This window comes from Neolamprologus brichardi, chromosome 3, assembly GCF_056152115.1.
Source record: "Neolamprologus brichardi isolate AB-2024 chromosome 3, ASM5615211v1, whole genome shotgun sequence".
In the NCBI taxonomy this organism is placed as follows: Eukaryota; Metazoa; Chordata; class Actinopteri; order Cichliformes; family Cichlidae; genus Neolamprologus; species Neolamprologus brichardi.
In genome coordinates this window covers 25,511,802-25,538,682 of record NC_142106.1, presented here as the reverse complement: position 1 = coordinate 25,538,682, position 26,881 = coordinate 25,511,802, and the positions used below count along the sequence as shown (strand labels likewise).

The window sequence follows — 26,881 nt, the reverse complement described above, 5'->3', positions numbered from 1 at the left end:
CTGACAGGTTTATCAAACAGGGGCAGAAAGCTCTCTCGGAACTCTGCAGCCGCAGCGGCTCTGATTATTTCACCATCGGGGTTCGGTCCAACATGGCGGCTTACGGATGGAAATACTGATGACAGTCCGAAAGATCGCCTCGATTTGTACGATGGTAAGAAGCCGAATCCGGTGCTTTTCTCCGCGGGGCGTGAATGCGCTGCGCCTCTGTCCGGTCCCCCCTCCCAGGGACGCTAGGCTAGTAGCTGCTCCGCTAGCCTGTTCGCTAACCTCACAGACAGGACAACATAATTAAAAGAAGAAAAAAACATCAGTCAGTCAGGGTTTCTCGGGAAAGTTGTAGAGCCTGCGAGGAGCATCAGTTCACTAGTGCTTATTCTGCACCTCTGTGTGGAAAGAGGAGAGGAGCTTCACGGGGAAACAAAGCGTGTTTTAACAGCCAGCCTCGGTTTGTTTACGCGGAGAAGGGCGAAAACTAGCTAGCCTAGCATGCTAGCTCTCACGGCAGCAGTCTCTGGACTCGTCTGGATAAAATTTACGGGCTTTCAAAATGACAAAGTTGTTGTTGCACCATTGCGTATGTAAGTCAAAGGTGTGATAGGCAGACAATGGGCGGATGTAAACAGCTCAGCCAGCTGACTGCTGCCTGTTCGTGTGTAACTGGTGGAAATTTTCCAGCAGTTCCTGTCATGGGATACACCCTGGATGCCCCCCAACCCCCACCGTGGACCTGCTAATAGTTTGGCTTTACTTCTATAAAAAAATAAAAAATAAAGAAGCCTTCAGCAAGGCAGAAGAGTCCGGACAGTTTAAAGGAAACCAAAGTTGTTGGGTGTGACTGTGCATTTTCTTTTTGCTTTTTTATACCGCCCTCTTTATCAGGAGCCATGTTTACGTTTGCACATGTAATGCCTTGTAAGGAGTTAAATAAGATTTCCCCAGACACACTCCACTCGTTAAAGAGACGCTGAAGGTGAAAACGTGAGACATAACACTGCCTGGTTTCCTGTTAATGTGACCAGCTCTGCGTTTGCTTCAAGCTTAACCTCTGACTGTAACTTGTCCTGTTTGCATGTGCTGCACCTTTCAGAGGAGGACAGATGGTGATGCAGATGCTTTGGAGAAGCCTGCTGCAGTCTTTGTCATTCATTTGTTCCCGTGTGTAAGCTCTTATCCAGTGTTTTGTAACAGCCCAGCATCTACAAGACAGAAAAAAAATAGTTTGATTCGTCTCTGCTACCTTTGCGGGCTACGAGGTGCTGGCCGGATGGTGCTTGTTTCCACAGAAAGTTGATTTGGTCGTATGGAAAGTGCGAAAGCCACAAACAAAAGCTGCACAAGCCACAGCGAGGCACGGCCGAATTCAAGCGTTTGTCTGCCTTTGACGTGTGAGGCGGTGGACCTTTGCAGGGTTCAGAGCGTTGGTGTTTCCACAACAGCAGTGAAGTGCATCTTTGAAACGAACTGCCTTTGCTTCCATTGAAGGTGGATTCGTATTTTTAAAAGTAGAAGCTTAAATTACTAGTGGCTTACACATTCACCTGACAAGCAAAAGATCCTCTGGTTTGATCCAAAGAGGGACCATAAGTCCCCCTCTGTGGTTGTGCGTCCATTGAGGGGAGGAAAAAATCAGCCAAATTAACACGCAAGGCTATAGAGGCCTAATTGTGAATAAGGGAGCAGCTGAGAGTAGCACTATGTGGCCAGAGTATTGGGAAATTTCAAAAGAAAAATAATTATTTAATCTAACCTTAACTGAACCAGGATAATATGATGTGAGATTTAAAAAAAGAAAACATGAACATGCACACAGCTAAGCTCCACACGACGAAGCCTAAAACCTCAGTGTAAATCATTGTCTCAGGCCAACAAACATGGTTAGTAATAACTGAACCAAACTGTAAAGTTTCAGTTTAATTTATTGAGATTTCAATTAAAATAAAACCTCAAACATGAAATTATATAAAATAGTTATTTGTGAAATGGAATTCCTCAGAAGTTATCCTCAAAGTTTACAGAGTTGGGCTTAACCAGGCAGCGTCATGGTTAACCCTGGGTTTGCGTACATCACTATGGTAACAGATAGTTTGAGATTAGAGATCAACAGGTATGCCATGACCACCTGCTGACTTGTCAATAGTTCTTATTTAACGGGGTAATGTTAAATAACGTTACTCGGATTGTTGCACTGTTTGGTAGTACAGGACCCTGGTCCACCTTAAACCACCTTAAAAGTGTATTCAGGGAGAGCAGCTGCTTGAGGTCTAGTAGGTAGATATAGATATATTTGTAGTTCATTGTGAACTTTGAGGAGAGACAGAAGAAATGAGTCTCGTTGTCACGCTTTATAAGAAAAGATGGGAGCAGATAAAACCTGTTATTACACACTCATTCCCAAAGTTACATTCCAATCAGTCATGCTTACATGCCTGGTCACCACTCAAACACTAATTTTGAGCTGGGAAGATTACAAAAAAAATCCTGATCATGTTACTTGAATAACATCTGATCTTTGCCTCGCCTGGTTTCCTGTCACTGTGCGCGTGTCCAGCAGAAATAAAGGAAAGAAGCTTCATTTTCTTTTAAAACGCAGCAGACGCGGCTCGTCTCGTGGACTCGAGTTATTTCGGAGCACGGGGGCAGGAAAAGGGCAGACAGACTAATGCTTTCCTAGCATCCTCTCGACCGATCGTCATGATTAACAAACCCGATCGGTGTCTGACAAAACAGCCACTTAAGAGTTTCCACTCGCGCTGTTTTCTAACAGCCTTTCGTGCTGCCCCGACTTCACTTCAACTTTCATTTCCACCAGTGCAGGAAGTGCAGCTCGTTTCAGAATCGGCATAAACCAAAAAAAGAAAGCATGAGTTAATTAAAAAGTGTGTTATTTCAGAGCACGCTTAGACCGTCTCACTCTGCACGCAGATGTTTGCCGTCGTCTTTGTTTGCCTTTCTGAGATCCTTGAGCTTGTTTTTGTTTACAGCCCCGTGCTGCTCGGAGGTCGTGTTTGTCTGTGACTTTACAAAGCGTTAGCAGCATCACCATCTTCATCATCATCATCATCACGCCCCTCGCCTCGCACTGGTTCTCCCTGCTGGTGTAATTTAATCCTCGGTTTCTAGCAGGACTGCAGGGTTATATGTCAGTGTTATTCAGAAGTGTTTTTAATGCACTGTCACGTAAACACATCCCTGCTTTCACATCCACGCTGTGCTACAAATCTGTCAAAATGCACTTCACATAAATGCAGTGCTTCTTTTAAAAAACATTTGTTCTACTGCAGCTCAAACACAAAACAAAATCAACAGGGCAGTGCTTTCACTTTATGTTACGTTACTTTAAACTTCTTTGCAGGCTTGCCCTGAGTGGAAGTATAGAAGCAAAATGCACTGCAAAGAAAACAGCTCAGCTCTCAACGGGGCAAAAAAAGTCATGTTGAATATCTATAATATGATATGGACTCGGTAATGTGTGAGGAATGGAAGGATGCCACATCAGGATCAACCTACAGAAAACTGTGGGCTGGTAGAGTTGTGTAAGGACGTCAGGCTCTCAGGCCACCCTCATGAAGTCTGTTTCATTTTGTAGCTCTGGAAGTGCTCATTCTGCTCATTCTCGCAATGGCCGTCCTGGAGGAATTAAACTACCTGTGTGACCTCTGTAGGGTCCAGTTATGGCCTGATGACGATGGGGGTTCAATTTTGATTAATTGTGGGATTAATCAATGTGGGACTAATGTTTCAGTCACGTTAGAGCTATAAAAACAGGACTACAGCCTCGTTGCAACAATAGAAATCGGTGGTTGCTCAGCAATTGAAAACAGTTCTAGTGACCAGAGGTGTGGAACACCCTCAGCTTGCGGGTCACCACTTTCAGTCACAGAGCAGTTGCACAGCAGGTCTCCTGGTTTTAGGCAACTTGTCTCCAAACAGTCAGATTCAGGCAGTCACTCTCAGACCGATTGAGTCTGCGAATAATTGCTGTCTAATTGACAAACACAGCAGTCAGCCTGATTCAGCTGTGCCAGTGCAGTAGTGGGTTTGACTCGACCAGTTTGCAGCTAGTTTTGTTCTGGTTATGCTGCCATGAGCTTGTGTAATTTTTGTGGTTAAGTTGTCGTTGCAGAAGCTACGTCACAATTCGTGGAGGGATTTTTAAAAATGTTTTAAATTGCTGCGTTAAATCTGTGACGTTCCGATCAGACTCGTTTGCACTAGTTTGTTAACTGACATTAAGTTTTGAGCAGCTGTGACACAATCAGTCCAAGGGTCAACTCGCCCCCCTTCAGTCACAAACTGATGGCAATAAAATAAGACTGCTATCTTGATGAATAAAAGTTGCTTTGATGACCTGGGCGGCCCCGTCTGTGTAACAAATACTTCAGAGGAAACGAGAATGCTAACTTTTTGCACACATTGGGGATAATTGTGGTCATGTGTCTGTGTCTTTGAGCCTAAAGTCCTGAGTTCTCAGTGTAAAGAAGGCATCTTCTCTTTTTACCTGGCTAGATCGCCATGGTAACTAATGCTGAACACATAAACTGGACCGCAGCAGGTTATGCAACACTATCCCTCTAGATTGATGGAATGTGTTGCCCTCACTTTAGTCAGCTTTCACATTTTGGGTATCAATAAAATTGCTTTTCAGCCTGTTTTTACATATATGTAGATGTGATTAATGGGGCTCATCAGTGTGCAGAGGAAAATAAAATGCAGAAACCGAGGATGTGAAGTGAAAAACACAGCTGCAGCAAGCAGATGGCTGAAAGTCCAGCAGAGCAGAGAGAAAACAGAGCAGGAAAAACTGGAACCTTTGAGGAGGAAATTAGGACAAAGGAAGTTTAATGGATCATTTTTCATTAAAACAAAAACACTGACTGCAAGTTGTTACACATGAAAATGTTCAGGAAAAAATAAATAAAACAGTCATTCTTTTCCTTGTTTTAATTCTTTTCTTGCAGGGCGCCAATGCCTCTGCCTTGGAAAAGGAGATTGGACCGGAACAGTTTCCCGTAAATGAACACTACTTTGGCTTAGTTAATGTAAGTATCTAGTGGTGGCCATGCACCTGTTTACGTGCTGCAGACTGCAGAGCACAGCCAGCAGCTACTAATCATGTCCGTCTGTTTGAAGATTCACACCGGATGTTTAGTTGTCAGGCCACTTCTTTAGTACTGCCGTGGCTTATTTGGTGTAGACGAGCAGAAAACCTGCCCTCCTCTAAACCCCCTGACCTTCTCTCTGTTCCTTTTTCTTTCTAGTTTGGAAACACCTGCTACTGTAACTCAGTGCTGCAGGCTCTGTATTTCTGTCGACCGTTCAGGGAGAAGGTGCTGGCGTACAAGGTAAGTAATGAGAGACGAACTGTTGAGATAAAACCTGGTGCCATGACAGAATGCAAACACAGCTAAATGCCATATTGATATGAAAGACTGGGTTGTGTTAGAGAGTTACACGTTTGAGTTTTCATAAAAAGCAGATGTTTAAATTGAGCCAAATCTGGTGCTTGGTTTGTGGTGCAATGGTTCTCATAGGTTTTCATCTTGTTATACCATTATAGCCATTTGATAGCCTCAAGTGCCTGTTTTTTAGCACAACTTCCTGTTTGAATGTGTTAATTTGAGCTTATTTTAACTCATTTTTATTTGGATCTGGATTACTTAGAAGCCTTCCTTTATAAATATTGACTTAGTTGCTGTAGGACGGCTATCAAACTGCAAAATTACACCGGGGCTCCACAGCCTTGATTTTATGTAGGACCATAACCAGAATTCAAACAGCTGAGTCAAGTCCTCTACTGCAAAAGGATGTGACGCAAGCAATGAGTGCCCTCATGAGTGCAGACTGACTAAATTACACGTTGGCAGTTTATCCCATGAGAGTGTCCTGGGCCTGTCCAGAGGTTGCAAGAGTTGTGTACTCCACATCTGGGCAACCAACTACTAAAATTCAGTGAAATCACGGAGCAACCTAGTTGCAAGGAAGTTGTCGTTGTCTTTTGACTCTGTTGTGATGGAGCCATAAGATTGCTTAGTTTGTCAACATTTAGAGAGAGTTGGGGAATGGCTGCAATCACAGCAATGTAAGATAGTGAAGGATGTACCCTTAGGCCCCCATCTCGATTCAGAGATGGTCTATCCCAGGGGTGGGCAAACTCAGTCCACGAGGGCCGGTGTCCCTGCAGGTTTTAGATCTCACCTTGGGTCAACACACCTGAATCACATGATCAGTTCGTTACCAGGCCTCTGGAGAACTTCAAGACATGTTGAGGAGCTAATTTAGCCATTTAAATCAGCTGTGTTGGTTCGAGGACACATCCAAAACCTGCAGGGACACCGGCCCTCATGGACTGAGATTGCCCACCCCTGGTCTATCCTGTAAATGGCCTCCTTGCCCCCCCGCTCAAACCAGCGTTCCTCTCTGTCCAGAATGTGTACATCCTCATCATTGAAAGATGGTGCTAGTTTCAGTCATTGTGCAAATGTACTGTTTATAAGATTTGGGGAAACCTGCAGTCAGCTGAGACTGAAGAAGTCACTTGGATGAATGACGAAACGTTTCTCCCACAAAACACTACGTCCAGATGAACAGAATCAACTTTTTGGGATCTACTTACCTGGATGATTGAGCGTACATCAAGATGTTGACGTATTATCTGAACCTCTAAGTATGTTTTTGGTTTGTTGAGCTGGCAGCCATAGTTTTAGCTGACGCTTCCTAAAAGGATTGACTGGCTTGAAGGATTTGGAAATGTGTGGCTGTGTACTCCATACAAAAATGTTATTGACAGTGAGTTTTTATGTTTTCACTGAACATTTGCAGGTTTTATGAGAAGAAGCCTGCCGTCTTACGTTAACATTTAGATTAACTGACGATTCATTGTGGCTTCGAAGTATCTGTTGACTTACCTGTAACCCTGCCATTGCTCATTATTTTCTTTGCTATAGTTCACATAACATGACTTCCATAGATTAGATCAAGTATCAAGGTTCAGGCTAGTGTAGCACGATAAGATAATGTTAAACTATCTCTGAGTTGCTGAGGCTTTTACAGCGTAACGTTGACTATCTCCGTCTTCTTCTCTTCAGGTGCAGCCTCGCCGTAAAGAGTCCCTGCTCACCTGCTTGGCTGACCTGTTCAACAGCATCGCCACACAGAAGAAGAAAGTCGGCGTTATCCCGCCTAAGAAATTCATCTCACGGCTGAGAAAGGAAAATGGTAAGTGACTCAGCATGATGCTGAACTTTGTTTTTCCTTTTTTTTTCAGAAAGAATATTCATTAAGGTCGAACGCTTCGACTCTGCAGCTCTGCCAGATTGTGCAGCTGCTGTTTGTGTACGAAATTTAAAAAAAAAGTCGAAGTAAAATCGGAGACTTTCCTCCATCAGTCGCTTGTTTTAACCCCACTTCCTCTCACTATTGACGAGCACAGCTGAGGCTGGCGGGGGAGAAAGGGGATGAGGCAGAGTGGGGAAAGGAAAAGAATGAGAGGAAGGGGAGGGTTATCGCAGCTGAAGAAATATAATTGTCAGCCAGATCCTGAAGGGGAAAGCAGATGTAGGAGAAGACGACAGGCTCCTGATTTGCTATATTTCTCATTGCCAGCATTCTGATTGCTCTTTATTCTTTGTTCTCTTTTCTTCTCACGTCTGTTATTTCCTGTATTCCTCTTTCCACTTCTCTATTCTCACGCCTCTATATATCTTTATGTTTTCTATTTATGTTTCCTTCTGCTTGCTATTTTTTATTTTGTTCCTCTCAGAGCTGTTTGACAACTACATGCAGCAGGACGCCCACGAATTCCTCAACTACCTTCTCAACACCATCGCTGACCTTCTCCAGGAGGAGAAGAGCCAGGAGCGGCAGCAGAACGGAAAACTGGTTCAGAATGGAGGTGGAGGAGTGGGCGGAGGGGGAGTAGGAGGAGGCGGTAGCGAATCGGGAGGAGGAGGTGGAGAAGGGGAAGGAGGGAAGGAGACGCAGCAGACCTGGGTGCACGAGATCTTCCAAGGAACGCTGACCAACGAGACGCGCTGCCTCAACTGTGAAGCTGTGAGTGGCTCGAGTACTCGGAGTTTGAACTGCAGATCAGTATAAGAAGATGGGCGTGACTTTAAACCTGAATTCTTTTTAATGGTCACCAGGGGGCGACTCCTCGTGTTCCAGAAAGGCTGTCAGTTCAATTAAAGTCTATGGAGGAACGGCCCTCTCATCCATTGCTACAGTATAGTTATGTTTTCCAGGAAGTCCAGACTGTTCCCTGATTGTTCCCTTGTCAAACACAGAGTGTGTATTCTGGAGTGTTTGTGAAGGCCCATGTCTTGTGTATCTGTGACTGCCTCCAGCTGGCAGTAGCACCAAAATCAGTCTCAGCAAATCTTCTTCTTAATTGTCCAAGTTCAAAGTCAGGCTTTCTTTGTGTTATCTGGTTCTCTAAAACCTGAAACCCCAGTCAGAGATGATGATGGTGTGAAGAAGTATGACGATGGGGGTCATCACATTTCTGTGTAAAGCAGGGCTTCCTGTGGGCTCATGTAAAAAGGAACCCTTCCCAGGTTATATGACTCTTCTTCTGCACAAAACAGTCCCTCCGAGTGTCACGTCCTCCAGTCAGAGACATGAACAGAAGAATGCAGCAGCATTGCAAATGAGATTAGCACACAGAGGGGCAAAATAAACTTTTGAAGTTAAATATTTTATCACCAAGCTCAGCGCTGCTGTTTATTTCTGATGACTGCAAACTGGCACAAGTTGTGGTTCAATCAGTGGTTTCAGTAAGGTACAGATTGACAACTTGCCCATATTAAATAGAATCAATATGACACAGAATAAGCTGTAAATAAACAAATCGGTGAAAACGTCACACTTCCAGATGATCTTAACCCAAAAGTCTGGACGTGCGTTCAGTCTATGTTAGCGCGGTGTTTTAAAAGAAGAGCCTCTTGTAACACAGGAAACTCGACCCAGCTCTCAGTAAGACATTAATCTGGCTTCTAGACTTGACTACAAGTAAAATCTGTGTGAGACACTGAGTATTAATTTTTATCTTAATTTTCCACATTGCTCGTTTAACCGATCGGGTCATTAATGCCGTTGTCATAACGACACACCATGTGACCTTGGGCGTTCGCCCTTTGCTTTTGTTTCAGGTGAGCAGCAAAGACGAGGACTTCCTGGATCTGTCTGTGGATGTGGAGCAGAACACGTCGATCACGCACTGTCTCAGGTACGCCGAATTTATTAGCGATCAATAAATAAATAAAAGAGCGATTAAATGATGCTGGCTGGTCTTAGTGACGGCGTTTGTTTCTGCTCATCAGGGGCTTCAGTAACACAGAGACGTTATGCAGTGAATACAAGTATTATTGCGAGCAGTGTCGCAGCAAACAGGAAGCCCAGAAAAGGTGAGTGACATCATCATCACGTGACTTTTCTGATTTTCTTTCATCACCTTTTGTTTTTGCTGCCTTTAAACCAGTTCTGTTACCTGACCTTCAGATAGCACACAGAGCTCTTACCAGGGAACTCTTTCACAAAGGCTTTTCCCCCCTGATTGTTAAATGCATACATTTCATGCTGTAGGATCTGCTGGTCTCAGCAGGTTTTCAGATGGTACAGAGAAGCTAATGTAAACAATGAAATCCAGTATGAAAAGGTCTCTGACGGGCCCTAAATTAAAAACAAGCGCCAAAAATGTGTTTCTTTACTTTATTGAGAAGTAAATGAACATTGATGATGCAGGATGAAAATACTGAACGTTTTGTCAGCTATTGCTGCTCACAGGCAGCAGCATTTCCGAATGTAAGTAACTGCAGGGCTTTTTACATCCTTTATCAATGAGCCGCTGCCACAGACGACATGCTGCCGACGTCGAAGTCTGAAACTGTCAGGTGCCAGCAGCAGCATTACAGTAAAATATTAGTGGCACAGCATAATTTTTAACCACCTGCTTTTCCACCGTATAACCGTGTCAGCTATTTCCAGCCACCGTTTGCGCTTCATGTCATGTGGAGCACGGCTAGCGAGCGCGTCAGCGATGCACTCAAGAGAGTGTGTGTGTGTGGGCTTGTGTCGTTGTCGTGCAAAAAATCCTACTTGCATTTCTTTTTTTTTTGCAGATTATGAGTGTGACAGGCACTCTGGTCACTGCGAGCAGTCATTATGCAGTTCAGTGTGTCCTGAGTGTGCGTGTGTGTTAAGCATATCCAAGATTTCGCTGTAATTTTTTTTTCTTCTGTTTTTGTACACAATCTGGGGCGACTCAAGTACATAAAGCATTTTGTTGACATGGAAAACTCTCGCTGAGGTGGTCGAGTCAGACAGAAAATCATAATTGCAGCTTTTGAAACGCCACGCATTTGTTGAACTTTTAAGAAAAGCTACGTTTGTCACTCATTACTAGACTTTCCATCTTGGCTAAGCTCTGAAATAAACCCAGTACTGATGATAAAACGGTCTCACAAGGTCACGTATCAAACATGGTGCAGTTATAGGGTTAAAGAAGAGATAAAAGCACATCTCTAGAAACCACAAAACCAACTTGTTCAAAAGTAATTGGTGTTGGGAGCCATAACTGCAGTTAAATTTATATTTTAATTAGTTATATATTCTTAGTGGTGGTAGAAGCACCTTCAGGCATAATCAGAAGCTCTTGGGGGCATGCTTGAGGTTTTGTTACACGTAAAATTGAAACATATCAGACAGTCATAAGTCTTTAACCCTCTCGAGGCAGGTGTTGCCGATTTGCAACAGTTAAAAACTAACAACCTGATTACCCCACATACATATTTTATGAGTTTTTTTTTTTTACTCAGAAGTACCACTGCAGGACTTGGTTGTGCATTAGCAACAAAAAGTTTAATTTGAGCCTGAGAGGGTTAAATAAACTGTCATTTGTTCAGTAAAAATCTAAGATGAGGCACTTTATTGTTTTTATTCGATCAGAGTTATATCAGTCTATCATCGCTGAAGCATGAGCTCGTGCATTTTATCAGCTGACTCTGTTCTGCCGTGTCACTGCATGATGACACTGGTTTTCCATGAATACTGATGTTTGAGTTTTGATAAACCCGGCGCTGACGGTGCAGGGCTGTAGTGCTTTGCAGACTGTAGGAGCGGTTATCACAGCCTGTAACTGTCACACAGCTGTAAGTGCAGTACAACCACTTGAAAGTTTCTCTGAGTGGACAAATTTGTTCCATTAGACGGTACCCCACAAACCACATCTGATGTTGCTATAGCAACCATTGCCTTCCTGTTACATTCTGAGAAGTTCGTCATGGGCGTCAGTCTAATGCGAAGTCTATTATTAACTACTGAACAGCAGCTGGACGTCCCTCTGTCAGTGTTGCCCTTTGATATGAGTTTCTTTTTGTTTTCTTCTCTGCTCGCGATGGCGTCTGTCATACGGCGCCACATGTTTTTTAAATACGTACCAGCAAATGTTTTTGAGAGCCCGTTAAGTGCACCAAGCACCATCCATTAGCTTGAAAGGCCCATGCCGACACAAGCGTCTGCAGCGTGCATTAACGCAGAGCAGCACAAACAAAAAAGGTTCTCCCAAATTAGGGGGAGGAACACAAAACGTGCTCCTCGTTCCTGACAGGAGGTCTGTGGACTGGCGTGGAAAGCTTTCAGCCTCTTGGTTTTTGTCGGGGAAAGATCGATCGTACTGCGCGCCTTTTTGTGTTTCTGCTTTTTGTAATTTCGAAATGAAAAGGTTCTTTTTTTTTTTTTTTTTTTTTTTTCTTCCATCCAACAATTCAGTCTTCAAAGATAAAGATTTTTCTGCTCTGAAATGTATATTTATATTTTTTAAAATCAATATTTCTCTCATCTCTCTCACTCAGGATGAGGGTAAAGAAGCTACCCATGATCCTTGCCCTCCACCTAAAGCGCTTTAAATACATGGACCAGCTGCACCGCTACACCAAACTGTCCTATCGCGTTGTCTTCCCCCTGGAGCTCCGCCTCTTCAACACATCCGGGGACGCAACCAACCCAGATCGTTTGTACGACCTGGTGGCTGTCGTCGTGCACTGTGGCAGGTAGAGTTTATTGTTTTATTTCACTTTAATTTTTTGTCTTGAACTTGATGTGAATGTTTGCAGCTGCATAAGTGGAAGACGTGCAGTAGAGCACAAACTAGTGTAGTTTGTGTTGTATGGTTAAAAATGAGCAGATCAAACTTGTAAACAGTCTTGTTGAAATGAGTCATTTAGTCTTCATAACAGTCCGAGGAGCAGACATTGTTCACATTATATGTGAGTAATTTGCTGAATGATTATAAAACCATTTAATAGTTATCAGAGTTTTAAGTGTTTCTATATTGCATATAAATAGCACCCCTCCCCCAACCCAACCCCATGAGGTCAAGCATGTGATTGGTCGTTGTATTACCCCTTAAAAAACAGTTTACTGTGCCTTGCTTGGTCTTATTATTTAAACGATTAAACAACCGAAACCAAGTCAAGTTGAGCTGAGCTGAGTAGGCATTAGTGAAAAAGGCTAAAATTGTTCGTGGCACTCCAAAAAATAGTCCCTGTCCACTTACAAACCGAGAGCCACATCACAGGCCTGACACCTTCAGGGTTTAGCGATTGCATTGCAATCAGCCTTTGGAGGCTTTTTGGCAGCAACTGTGTCAAAAACCCAAAACATCTACACTACACACTAAAAACATGCAAAATGTCACAAATCTTTAAACTCGCTTTGTCTTTCACACCCTTCCCGTCTTCCTCAGTAATCAAATGTGTGTTGCCATATAAATTTTCTGATTGGTTGACATGGTGTATTTTTCCACTAATAGGAAAACAAGTTTTATCAGGACATCATGGTTTTGTTTGTTTGGTTGTTTTATTTGCTTGCAAGAACTTTCTGCTTGCGAGCGCCTTCCTTTGAAAATTCAGGTAAAAACGTTCTGTTAATTTATTTATAAGTCTGGTTTTATTTGGCCTATCAACACAATTTAACTGGTATGTAGTTTCAATTCAATTTTATTTATATAGCGCCAAATCACAACAAAAGTCGCCTCAAGGCGCTTCATAGATACAGAGAAAAACCCAACAATCATATGACCCCCTATGAGCAAGCACTTTGGCGACAGTGGGAAGGAAAAACTCCCTTTTAACAGGAAGAAACCTCCGGCAGAACCAGGCTCAGGGAGGGGCGGCCATCTGCTGCGACCGGTTGGGGTGAGAGAAGGAAGACAGGATAAAAGACATGCTGTGGAAGTTTGAAGTCTGGACTTCCGACACGAGTTGAAATGGAGACTCGAGGGGTTTGAACCGCAGACGAGTATAAGAAGACTCACACGCAGCCGATTTTGCTGCTACGTCATCTTAAATTGGTCATGGTCAACAAAAACCAATATCAAAGTAAAAGTGGAACCAACCAAAGACAGGTGGTGAACACAGAGAGAAGGAAAGTGACCCTAAAGATCGCGGTGTACGACTAAGCTCCAAAATGTTAACACAATCACAAAAAGACGTGTAAAAGACAACATAACCGATTAGAGGGCGTTAATCTGAGGCGTCTGTTCAGCTTTGGGGTTTTTTTTTTTTGGTTTTTATTTTGCTCCAACAAACTGCTGACATTTCAGTTTCCAGATCTTTCTTATGATGTGAACTCTACTTATGAACCAGATGGAAATAAGGCTTCATTTCAGTTTTGTAACCTTTCTTAAGCCGACCTTTATCATCATCCCACCGTGTTTTTGTGAGGGTGTGTCCAGTGAATAATGTAATGGGGTTTTCCATGTAAAATAACCAGAAAGTTTTTTTGGGTTTTTTTCCCATGTCACTCATTAAATCCTCGCTGTTTTCTCAGTCTTTCAATGACCCAGACGTTATACTGATGGTATAAAAGTGAATGTTTAAACATTATTTTCAATTGCAGTTGAAGAAACTGCTCTCAGCCCTGACCTCTGTAAACACTCATTTTCAGGTCATAGTGGATAAAATATGAAAGTTACTTTTTGATAATTTTGGCCATTTTAAATTGAAGAAAAATAGGATTATTAGTCATCATGCGTGCAATTAATCCATTTATCCTTTTCAAGGTCGCAGGGGGCGCTGGAGCCTGTCCCAGCTGTCATAGGGCGAGAGCTGGGGTACACCCTGGACAGGTCGCCAGTCTGTCACAGGGCTAACACATAGAGACAGACAACCATTCACACTCACATTCACACCTACGGGCAATTTAGATTGATCAATTAACTAACCAACTAACTGCATGTCTTTGGGAGTACCTGGGGAGAACCCACGCAAACATGGGGAGAACATGCAAAATCCACACAGAAAGACCTCAGCCTGAACTCAGGACCTTCCTGCTGTGCGGCAACAGTCCTAACCACCGTGCAGTTCATTACGCCAAATTTTGAAAGACCGAGATGGCGACCACGGAAACGCTCATCTCAAGTCGAAATACGACTTCAAACATTGATGGATGTCATCATGGTAGCTGTGGTGTGGTCAATCACATTAAATGCACTTGGTAGTATTACGGTAGTGTTACATGTCAGATGTTAAAATGTAAAACATTTATAATTTGTACTACCCACATCAGCTTTATCGACTGCATGTACCTGATCTAATGTGTTGAGGCTTGGGTTTTCTGTTAACAGCAAAACACTTCACCTCCAGGGGGCAGCATATCAGTAGATGTTTTCACATAACACACTGCTATTTAATTTGAGACATTCTTTCTCTCAAGAAGCTTTACTTTATGATTTAAGCTGCCATAAATAAAGGTAACTTTATTTTAACCAAGTAACTCATTGCGCCATCTTGTGGTTGAAATTGGCGTTGCCCCAAAGTCCAGCCTAGTTGATCTTCAGTCGATATCTTTGCAACACAGTACACAGATATTTTTGTGTTGAGTCACAGCTGCTGTTTACTCACATTTTTATGATAGTTTTAATTGACTTTGGAGTTTTTTAACAGTTTTAAATTTTACAGAAAGTTCTTTTAAACCTTCAATTATGCACTAAATAAAAGGATATGGAAATATGTTTGGAAACATCTGGTTTTAAGTAATTTGTCTCTTGATTCTGTTTCCGAGGACATAGAGGGGATATTCCTAAAGTTATTAGTTTTTTCAATTAGAAAAAAAACTTAAAGCTGCAAAGAGGAAATAAGTCCATGTATCCCTGTAAACACTGCATTGCTGCGGTTCGCCTCGGGCCACTCGTTGTTTGAATCAGTGTCCATTGGCTCGCTAAGTCCGGTCGGCCGATGAGTTGACGTCAGCTGATGTGTAAACGAGCATGTGCGAGTCATTAGTCACTCGACTATGTTCCTCCTGCAGATGAGATGTAATCTAACACCGGAGCTTTCCTCAGGAGGACAGACGTCATGGATAAACACAAAGACTGCCTCATGCTGTGCTGCGTGTGGATGTGAACAACTTTCTAACAGCAGCGTCAGTTCATCACCAATGTTTTGGTCTCTTTTGACGACGTGAAACAACAAAAAACAGCAAAACATTTTCACAATAAATGATTTTTCTTTCAGTTTTTAAAAAGTAATCCATCTCTGACTGACTTTGCGAAGAAGAAGAATTTCTTTAAAATTTACAGCATTTATAGGATCAGGAGTTTATGTAGGAGTAGATAATAGATAATGTTCTTAGACTACACATTTTTCAAATCTGAGAGCTCATTCTCTTGACAATACTTAGTCAACAGGTAATATTATAGTTTTAAATAGATCTAATTTTCTTATCAGTTATTTCTTTATTATCAGTTTGATCTGAAGGTCAATCTATTGACCTTGAAGGAGAGGTCAGAGGTCAAATGTTGCATTTTGTTTTTTAAATGTTGACAAAAAAAAAACAGCACACTTACAAGTTATCAGGCTTTTTGTCAGTTTGCCACCATTAAATCATTAAGTTGACCTTGAAGACTTTTGTGGATGTAAGCCGAATTGTAATGGATTGTTAACATAACCCTGCTCGACACCCCCACAAAGTTTAATCAGAATTCATTCAAACCTTTCCAGCTGTCGTGTTTAACACAGAATGACCCACAAACACTACCAAAAACAAAACCATGTTGGCAGTAAGGATGATGAGAATCATCATGACTCTGCTGTCTTATTTCTTAATGCGTCTCTGTGTCTGTGCCCTGCAGCGGTCCAAACCGCGGACACTACATCACCATCGTCAAGAGCCACGGCTTCTGGCTGCTGTTTGACGACGACATCGTAGAGGTGAGAAGCGATCTTCTGCATTTTACAGGAAATCAGACGTCTATAAGTAGTTTTCTCTTTTTTTGTGCTGTTACAGTGGCAGATGCTCACATTAATCATAGCCAATAAAACTGCAGAGCTGGAAATTATCATAATGAGTCTAACGGACACCCGTAAAAAGACCAGATCGGTTTAAAGGTGGTAAAACAAGTGTGAACTGTTTAAATTGAGCATCAGCGTTTCAGCTCACATCAGACTGAGCACCGACTGAAAGATTAAAATTCCCATCTCCACATAAGCTTCCCATCTAATCCAAAACCAGACAGGAATTCCAGGCTCACAGTCTATCCTGGCTCTCCCGAATGTTTTGTCTGGACTTCCTGCAGCGGGCCGACCTGCATACCTGAGCCTGATGAGGAGCTGAAATTGGGTTTAGCGATGGGGATAAATGATGACGGGTGGATAAAAGTGTCCATTAAGGAAAAAAGATGAGCGATGAGAACATACCTGCTTTTATTGGACATTTATCTTTCTCCTTTCTCGCTAATGGTCACCGTGTACCTTCTCTTAATTGAATCATTACTCATCTCACTCGTAGTATTATAAACTGAGATGACCTGGACATGGTTTTTTTTTTTTTTTTTTTTTGCATTATAAATATGGGAGACTGCTTCTCTGTGTGCTCCAGCCCTCATTCCTCCTTTAATTTTTACCATCTCTGAGCAGGTGGTGCTGACATAGAGGCTGAATATGTTTTTTGTTATTTTGAACTTTTACACATCAGCTAATGATTTCACTTTTTTTTTTTTTCCCCCCTCCGATGAGTCTGGTTGTCATGAAATTGCCGTTCTGCTGATTACCCGTGTGCTTCTGCTGCAAAGCCATCTGCTTTCCTCTCTGATGTGGTGACAGCGGAGGGAAAACATGGCTGTCTACATAGTAACAACAGTCTGACATCCTTGGAGCTTGTGTGGTAGTGCTCAGCCCCCGTTAAACGGTTTCCCAGCTCCACTCAGCACGCTGTCATCTCAGTAGCTGACATGTCAGCAAGGAATAGACGCAGCACTTTAAAAACATTAAAAAACATGGTGACACTTTGATGAACCATCAATCCAAACAGGGAGATCTGCCAGCATCTATATCCCTGCCATACAGGGAGTGCAGCTCTGCTAAGTTTGCAGTGTGAGCCGATGGCCTGCTGTAGCTCTTTAGCCACTGGCGGCCCGCCACATCACGCGGCCTAAGCTTCGGCGTGCTGCTGTGTTTCAGCGAAGTAACCTTTCAGTCTGATGTTTTTCTTTCTTGATGCCAGAGGGAAAGGTATGCCACAGCAATCAAACTATCAGCAGCTCGCTGGCTGTGCAGTCGTCACGATGAGGCGTTCCAGAGCTTGCTGACGTTTAGTCTGTAGTTAGTGGTAAATGAGACACTGATCTGCAGATGTACAGTCTCAGCCAGTGTTAGCATCCTTCATTAATTCTCAAATAACCTACGTGAGGAGTAGTTATTTTTATTAACAGTGTTATTTACAAGGAAAAGGCTTATTTTGCTGCGTCCCTAGATGCAGTGTAGTCCCTAGATGCTCGTGTTCCGAGCCTGCTTATGGGGGGAGAACTGTGTTTGCATTAGAAGTTGGTGAGAATGGTCTCTGCATATGTACTGTATTCCGTTACAGTTAGCGTTTAAAGAGGTGGTATTCAGAATACAGTTACTTTGTTGAAATAAAGGGATTACACAGCAGTCTTTTCCTGTTTCATATATTAGGCTATGCCCTTTCAGCAGAAATATTTCTGCTGAGAAATATTTTTAAAAATTATTGTTCAAAAAATGATTTAATATGAAGGCAATAGGCAGAGTGTTACAGGCATCGCCCTTAAGAATGTAGCCTTATGGGCAGTGTAGTCCGGTTGTAAGTAAGCTATTAAGACTCGACTGTATGCTGTGTTCGTGTTTTCCTCCGAAACAATAAGTTCTGTTGGAGCAGCCTTTCAACGCCTCTCTCTGTCTCTCGTTAGCAAACTTGACCCAGACAACAAAGTAAAGCTAGTTTTCGGCTACGAGCCCGACACGGAACCCGACGTATTAGCCAGAGGTCCCTTTACTACGGTTCGGAGCTGCAGACCTGTTTTATATACGCGCGGAATAGTTTTCTATACGAGGTCGCTGCGAAAAGCGCAGCCTTACCTAATGTCCACCCTACTGTTACTCATTTTATATTAATATTTAAAACTCTAGTTGGTATTGGTATGGCGAGTAACCGTCAATCCAAAGTAATCCAAAGTATTCAGAATACATTACTGTCATTGAGTAACGTAACGGAATACGTTACAGAATAAATTTTGGGGCATGTAATCTGTAGTGGAATAAGTTTTAAAAGTAACCTTCCCAACACTGTGCATCAGTTCCAACTGGATGCTGAATGAATTGGTTCGCGTTAGCCGTCGCAAGACTTTTCTATACAGTTGGATAAGAATAACTGACTCTATTGTACGGTGGCTCTGAGAGTTCACATGCACTGCAACCTAAAACACCTACAAATAGAAAAATGCTGCAAAATTACACAAAACACAAAGGAAGTTGGATAAAACACAATAGCATATATAAAAATATATATTTTATATAATATTTTTTTTATAACTGTTATGTTTGTTGGGTTGACCTACAGCGATGACTTAAAGCCACAAAAGAAAGTCTGCTAACTGCAGTTTGTCCTTATTTTTTTATGTTTTTTTTTTTTTTTAATAATAAGTGTGTGTGTGCGTGTTTTTGTTTTTTTTTGTTTATTTACTTTACAATTTTACAGATTTGTGTAGTTTTTTGTAGCTTCAAGCAGCTTTTTGTGGATATACACACATCTATGTTGTATCACAGTTAATTAGCATAATCAGAGGGAAAAGTATAACGTTCTAGTTGTATATAATCATCTGTTTTAAGCTGCTCTGCCGTACTGCCTTATACTAAAGGGGTGGTAGAAAAAGACAGAAAACGAGGCATGTAAAACACATCTACAGTCGGGGCGCACTTTATGAGGTGAAACAGTTTACTTTAATGCAGTCCAGGACACCTGTGCCCCCAAAATATTCATTTTTATGATGCTTGTAATGTTTGGTTTTTCCTTATATAGTCACACAGGCGTTGATTTGGTTATATTATAGCACGAGAGGTCACAGCTAGTGTTTTAGAAAATACTTTCAAGCATTTGGAGGTCATTTTAAACACATGTGCTCCTCTCTGTGCGTTCGCAGTAGCAGTTCGGCCAAATCAAATATCTAACGTACACGTTATTTTCCCAGTTAGAATGGTTTATTTTGCTTTAAATCTCCTCGGCAGTAGGAGACATCACCCTGCTGTTTGCAGGAAAGAGCTCAGTCAGTCATCAGGGACTGATGGTTAAAACTGATATAACCTCCACAGTATTTTTCCACTACAGCGGGACTTTGGCCCGCTCAGACATCTGGTCTGGAAGATTCTGCTGAGCCTGCAGAGAAGAAAGATTAACTTATTTTTTATGGTTTGTGGAGATTTACTCTGCATGCCTCTCCCTGTTTTATATTTTAGCTTGAACTCTTTTTCTGATAAGTTATTTTGATCCCGTTTGGCTGCTTGTTTCTGCCATTTGCCTGTTTCCTCGTGGAACTCAAACTTATTTAGTTTTCTACAATTATGACGCCGATTTCTTTCACTCCAAAAGTGCAGCTTTTTTTCTAGCTCCCATAACTTTACTTAACCCAGAAAACTGCTCGATTGAATAGGAGCCAGACATTATTCATCAATTATCAATATAAGCAAGACTAGATGTGCTTATAATAGGGTATGTTTCAACCACAGTGGAAAATGTAAAAGGAATTTTCAGAGATGACATCCAATAACAAAAGAAGTAAAAACCCCTAGAAAAGCTTAAGTGACATTCAGAAAACAAGATAAAATGAAGACAAAAAGTACAATAAAATAAATAAATGGTAATTTATTTATTTATTTTGAGAATTGTGCACACAAAAGCTTCCATATAAACATGTTGTTTCTTCGTTCCTTATATATGCACACATTTGCTAAAATGGCGCAAATAATTAATTTATTAATTCTCACATTTTATGACTGGATCCTCGTAGAAACTCTTCTTCCCACTTGTGCATCTTTGCAGATATTTGGATAGTTATTTTGAAGCCTCTGTCCAAATGAATGAGGAGAGATGCCCTAAAAATCATGGTCAGAAAATGCATGAAACTGTCATTCAAATATGATTTTTTTTTTTTTTAAATGCCTAAAGTTAGGTAACTTTGCAAAATAAGTTTCGTTAATCTTTTTTTTTTCCTTTCTTTTTTGTAAGATATATATATTTTTTACTGTTATATGACATTGCATTTTCATTTTGCGGGGCCGTCGGAATAATTGACAAGACAAATTTCCTTACTTCTTGTGCTAAGTTTAATAGACTACAGCTGACTTTGATTCAGTTTACTAAAATTACTAAAAGTATCAAAGTTTTAACCGGTGAGAGTTACAGCATCTCATTTGTCCATGTGTATACTCTTGTTTCATCATGGTTTCGGTCCTCTTGTATTAGTTTTTATTTAGTTATTGTCTTTTGTTTATTGGGGTGGAAGTTAACACTGCTTTGAAAGCAAAAACAAGGAGAACCAGATCCAGGTTATTACTGTATCCTGATACGGGTTCTAACCTCTGTTGTCGTCTTCCCTCATAGAAAATTGACGCGCAGGCGATCGAGGAGTTCTACGGTCTGACCTCAGACATTTCCAAGAACTCTGAGTCAGGATACATCCTGTTCTACCAGTCCAGAGACTGAACCAAGGCGGTCGTAAGTCCCCAACAGACTGTCACTCAACAGAGGGGGGAGGGGCTTATGGCAGCCACCTGCTCCGCCCTCACTTAAGTATCCAGGCTTATTTCCTGTAGGCGGAGCTACACTGGAGTGCCACTCGGGACGGGTTGAGGCGTGTGCGACAGGTCTTGTGACAGCCTTCTGGATTACCGTTCAAATCCTGTGTGTCCACACTGCTGCAGCAGAGCACCTTAAAAATATATTTTAAAGAAACATCCACTAGAACCCCCCACCCCCCCCCTGGCAGATTCCACAACACTCGCTTTGCACTGTGGGCAGACTGACCAATCCAAGAGGCTGACATGTGGAGGACGAGCAGGAGAAGATGATGCGGCATAACCAGCTGTTTTGGATGCAACTGGTGTCGGGGGGTTAAGGTCCGAGTCGGCCCTTTTTGTGGCTTGTTGCACTGACACGCAACTCCCCCAAAGATTCCTTTAACGTCTGACGGCACTGTCAGAAGTCCCACCTGTCACAGCAAAACCACTGACACTACCTGTAGTGAGTGAACGGCTTGAATGTGAGCGCGGCGCTTTGATGATAGTTTGCGGTGTTTTGTATAGTGAAGTTTTGCCAATCACGTCCTGCGCAGTGTTACAGGCGATGGTTGAAATGGAAACCAGCCACCTGGGAGGTGCTGATGGAGCTGAAATGTTCCCCACACTCATGAGTAAGGCTCTTTGTTTCAGGTTTAAAATTCTTAACTAAAAAAATAAAGAGAAAAAAGTGAAACCAGTTGACCAAAAGTACAATTTGCAGCTTATATAATTTTTTTTTTTTTTTAAACAACCCTGTTTAAAGAAAAGAATACTTTGCCACATGTTATATTTTTTTAATCCAATCCTTTGGATCACCAACAGTCCTGTTCTAGATTCCAGCATCTAGAGTGTCTAAAGTGGCTGGTGGTTAAACTTCCTGGTGTGTTATGCCATTTTGAGCCACTCGTGGTGCCACAGTGGGGGAGGGAAAAGAGCTCAAAGGAAGTATTTCAACAGCATAAGCTAATTTTTAAAATGCCAGCTTCTCATGGTTTTGACAGGAAGCACACGCTCCTTTGCTCTCTGAGGATGTGTTGTTGTAACATGTCTGACTTTTTTAAAGATGCCACAATATGCACATTTGTACTTTTTCTTTTTCTTTTTAAAGGGACGCACTATGAGACTAGTGCTTTTTTTCCCTTTAAGTCAGCTCTGATATCCACTTTACACACTACACGACACGCAGTGTCGAAGTTTGTCGAGTTTGTCTCATGTGCTTATGGATGCCTCTCTGCGCACACACGCCTTTACCCTTCTACAGCTGGTTCATCTCGCAGTTTCAGCCACGCCAATTTTGACTCTGGCTTAAGTGTTTTTCGTGCAGCTGCAGCTCTGGCAGGCAGTCAGGTTTTTACATAACACGTTTTCCACTCCAGAATCGTAAATTGCAGCCTTTGGTAACGCTGAGTGATGCTAAAGGTCTGCGGATGTGATCCGCTGATGCTCGGCTACACGGTTTATTTTATTGCAGTAAGACCGTCTCTTTCGTATGTTTGTCTCGGCCGCTTTCAAATTGCTTCCCCTCCTCAGCATCAACAGCAGCTTCAGATTTAGGGGCGAAGCATCCTGTGAGATGAGCTGCATCGTGGTTATCTTACTGTTTCTGAAATGCTCATTAAATTGCAGCCTGGGCTAAATTCAGTTACTTGAATGTTAGCGCTACTCTGGGCAGCTGATTGAAGCTAATTAATCAGCTGAGCATTTTGTGATTCCAGTAAGTAGTGCTTCAAGTGATCACATAACTGGATCATTTTGGGCAGGATTTCTTCTTCCTTAGTTAAAAAAAAAAAGAAAGTAAAACTTGCATATGTAGGTAGGTTAGACAAAAAATAATTAACTGCAGTCTTCCTTTAGAGGGCTAAAAGTGGAGAACTGGGTTACATAGTAAAATTCATAAGTATAACCAAGATTTATGTTTACTTTCTCTCTTCTTATTTCAGGATATTACAGATGAATGTGTTTGTGTAGGTTATTGGTCATCCAGGTGATTTTGGTCTTGACAGCTTTAAGGAAGAAACTGCACTTATTCATGTCTAAAAACAACAACTACTTCCAAAGGGTCGACCCCCGTTAGGGGTTAGAAACCTGAGAGACACCTTTTGCATTTAGAACTTTTTCAAGCTCTCTTTACTACAGATTCATCTTAAAACTGCTGACAGGCTCTGCTGCCGTCTTTGTGGTGCTGAATTCAGATTGGCAAGGCTTCAGTCACACAGGCCTACACACAGGTCGGTGATTATCCGGTGACCAGAAGTTTATCCTCCAACCAGTTGGCAAGTGGTTGCTTGCTTTTGCCAGGGTACTGCATCCAAAACCTCCAACTTGTGGTCGCTTTATCGATATTTGACTTTAAAGGTCTCAGTTTTCCAGTTTGCGTCACACATTTTGCAGTTGCACTGCCAGCTGTCGAGTATTTTGTGAGTCCTTCATGCAAACTACCGGTGACCACGGCAACCTGCTAGCAACCAAAGAAATCGCAAGGGGGCATTCGGTTCAGCGCCGTATACCTCTTTGGGACCAGTTCCATGCTAGCTACTGAAGGCAACCACTTGCCAACCCATCTAGGAACATACAATTTTCCCTAGCAACCAGTGGTTGCCAAATGCCGCCAGCTGGTATCTAGGGCTGTGTGTCCAGTACAGTCACAGAGCACAGAAAATTAAGTGTTTTTTGGTCTGTTTTTTTTTTTCTTTTCTTTTCTTTTTCTTTCTTGTCCTTAAAATGTCTGAAAGTCCAGCGTCACGTCTTCCAGTTGCTTCCGAATAATTCCTTATTTCATGGGTCACAACATGTTTGACATATTTGCTTACATACCTGACTGCCTGTTTGAACTCGGGTCTTCAAATTACTGCATTTCTCTAGTATGATGAAGACCAAATATTTAAAGATCTTAAACTTGCCAACTTTGAGAAACAAAATTAAAACTTCCAAACAGGGTTTGATTGAGTTGATCTGAGGAGAAGAAGAAGCCTTTTCAAAGCCTCGGTCTCGCTTTCCACCTGTGGGTTAACCCTTGCCGCCTCCGTTATTTTCTTATTAATTGCACAAACCAAATATAGTTACCTTTTTTTTTCACCCCAGTTTAGTTATTTTGTTGTATATTTTACTCCCAAGCTGATAAGCCTCCATGCTATCACTCCTTCGTAACAGAGCTGCAGCAGATGCAAAGCGGATTTGGAAAAAAAGCTCTATGCAGCCTTTAAGGTGTTTATATTATATAGCTGTTGAGTTTTGAATGTTAACATGTACAGTCAAATTAAAAATAAAAAATAGGGCTGCTGCTTGACCTGTGACATGTGGATTTGGGTGCCTCGCAATACGGTGAAGTCGCTGTCTCCGCTTTTAAAACTGAAAAGCACTTTTAAATATTTGTCAGAAAACTTGTCATTTTGTCCTTCAATCGTGCAATTTAGTGAAAGTAACAGCATTCATGCTTGTGGCTGTACAGTGTTTTCACTTTACCACAACCTAGCACTTGTCAAAGTCCTGACTCCCAGAGTTAAAAAGTAAACAAATGTAAGGGAATTCAGGTTGAGTCTTGAAGGCGTATCACATCCCCCAAAATACTGCAAAGTAATTTTCATTTCTTCAAAGAAAGATTTAAGTGCCCTGAAAAGTGGCTAAGTGACACTTTTTATCATCATTCAGGTTTTATGTCCGTAACACAGAGCAGCCAAAATATGTTACAGTTACAAAATAATGTGAGCTTGTGGATTTCGCTCTTTGTTGCATAAGCCTTTCTGTTAGTTCTGCCAGCACGAGAAAGTTTAAAGTTGGACGTCGTGCCTGGCCTTAACCTGCTTTTTCCAACGCATTCTCATCCAGATGCATCCATTACACACCAGGTGTCCTCTAGCTTTGGTGCTCTAATGCTATAATGGCCATGTTGAACACAAATACAGTGCTAATGAGGAGACTGAAGGACGAGACCCTGTTTTTCACCCAATATGGACCTTTGTTGCACACTGGTTAGGTTTAGGTGAGATTTAGCCTGTCTAGTTTGCATAAAGTTGCTTTCAGCAGCGCCTATATTGTATTTCCTCAGTATAAAGTTGACGTGTGTCTGTTAGCTCCGGATGTTGCAGAGTCCTGCAAAACATGGGTTATCCAACCAATCAAGTTATCTTGGTTTCAAGGTAATAGCAATAGGACCAATTTAGATCAGGGTAGGGTAAAGTTAAATCACTGTCAGCCTCTTCCAAAGTCATTCTGTCCATTTATGTTACATAAGACTACAACTACAAATAGTTTAACTGAACAAATACCTCATTTGGCTCAAAGTTCCCAAATCTGTGTAAACGACTGGGAGGAGATCGAGCGACTTCCTTGACGATGCATCCGAAGCACTTCACTCAATGAGTCGAAGGTTCAAAGTCAACACTATTTCTCTTTCACGTCTGTGCTGCTCTTTAACTAATCAACTTAAAGGAAGTAATCTACATTAAAGGAAAGTGTTGCGCAATTTTTATGTTTTGTTTTTTCTTGGGGGCTTAGTAGTTTTATAACTTTCGGACATTTGAAGAAAGTCATTTTTGGCTGCAAATGACTTGAAACACCAACAGAATCTGTGGACTCTTTAAGTTGCGTTCATACATACCAAATGATGTTTATATTGTTTTTATTTCTCAACTTTTTTTTAACTAAACAAAGTGTAGGTGTACTCAAGATGTAAATAAACACAGACAAGCACAAAAGCACATTATTAGGGAGATGGAAGTCCACAGATTCAGCTGGAAGCCTTTTTATTTTTATTTTTTAATATGAAAACCAGAATTCATTGAAACCTTTGGCTGAACAATGTGTTGGATGCTTATGTTGAAGCAAGGCTCTTTTTATTTAAATATTATTATTATGAATGTCCATGTTAACGTTTTTTCCTTTGATGTTCTGCATTGTTTTTATTTTTATGTATTTTACTAATTTTGATTGTCTACTGTTGTCTGCTGTTTGTAGGCAGCTCTGGAAATCTGAGGATTTATTTTGATCTAATTTGGGGAGTGTGAAGTGAGAGATGTGTACATAAATACAGATGTTATTATTGGAATATAAATAATTGCTTGCTTGGAATAATCAACAAATCTAGATTGAGAATATTAGTGTACGTTATCTCTCAAAGATACCTTTCTTATGGTTGATATCTTCAATCTGCCTGGTGCTTTAAAAATTGCAAACCCCACCCATCCGGCACACCGGGCAGGCCAAAACAAACAAACCCAAATATATGGAATGGTCACAATGGAGCCGTGAGTTTATTAACATACTCACTTTATAGACATCCTCTTATTAGATGTTGGTGTGCAAAAAAATACATGACTGTCCAAAACCTGATATGTGATCACAGTGTTAGAGGAAAAATCCACTTTAGGTTACATAAAGGATTAAAATAAATCAGCAGCTGGTGTTGGTGTTTGTTTCATTTTGTGTAGTCCTGATTGTGTTTGAGTTCTAATGATGATCCATGTGTATAAGAACACAGAAAAACGACTATACTGGATTGACAGAAACTGAGGGAGATGGTATATATTAGTATTGAACTTCAAGTAGTTCCACTGCTAAGTTTTCACTATATTTAACTTTCACATTTATATGCTTGACAGCACTAATTTATAGATATTGCAGATACCGTTATTATGTCTAATGCAAAAGTTCTCCACATCTTAGGTAATGTGGAGCTTTTTAGCTAAGATGTGGGAGTGGTTGCTGGAGTTTGCCGGCTGTCGATGGGTGAAATCAGTCACAAAGAGGTTATTACACCAAAAACTACTTTGTTATTGCATTGGGTTGCATCTATTTGCAATCACTAACTGGAAAAAGTG

General features: G+C 41.5%; 1 protein-coding gene across 1 annotated transcript; it reads left to right on the top strand.

Annotated features, from left to right (window-relative positions):
- usp12b (ubiquitin specific peptidase 12b) lies at positions 1–26,456 on the top strand. The gene is made up of 10 exons (XM_087835353.1): positions 1–154; positions 4,962–5,042; positions 5,262–5,345; positions 7,089–7,218; positions 7,763–8,052; positions 9,150–9,226; positions 9,321–9,404; positions 11,850–12,047; positions 16,130–16,208; positions 20,890–26,456. Exons 1-10 carry the CDS (start codon positions 107–109, stop codon positions 20,989–20,991), a joined length of 1,173 nt encoding a protein of 390 aa, XP_087691479.1. The 5' UTR covers positions 1–106; the 3' UTR covers positions 20,992–26,456.
- The last annotated feature ends 425 nt before the right edge of the window (positions 26,457–26,881 follow it).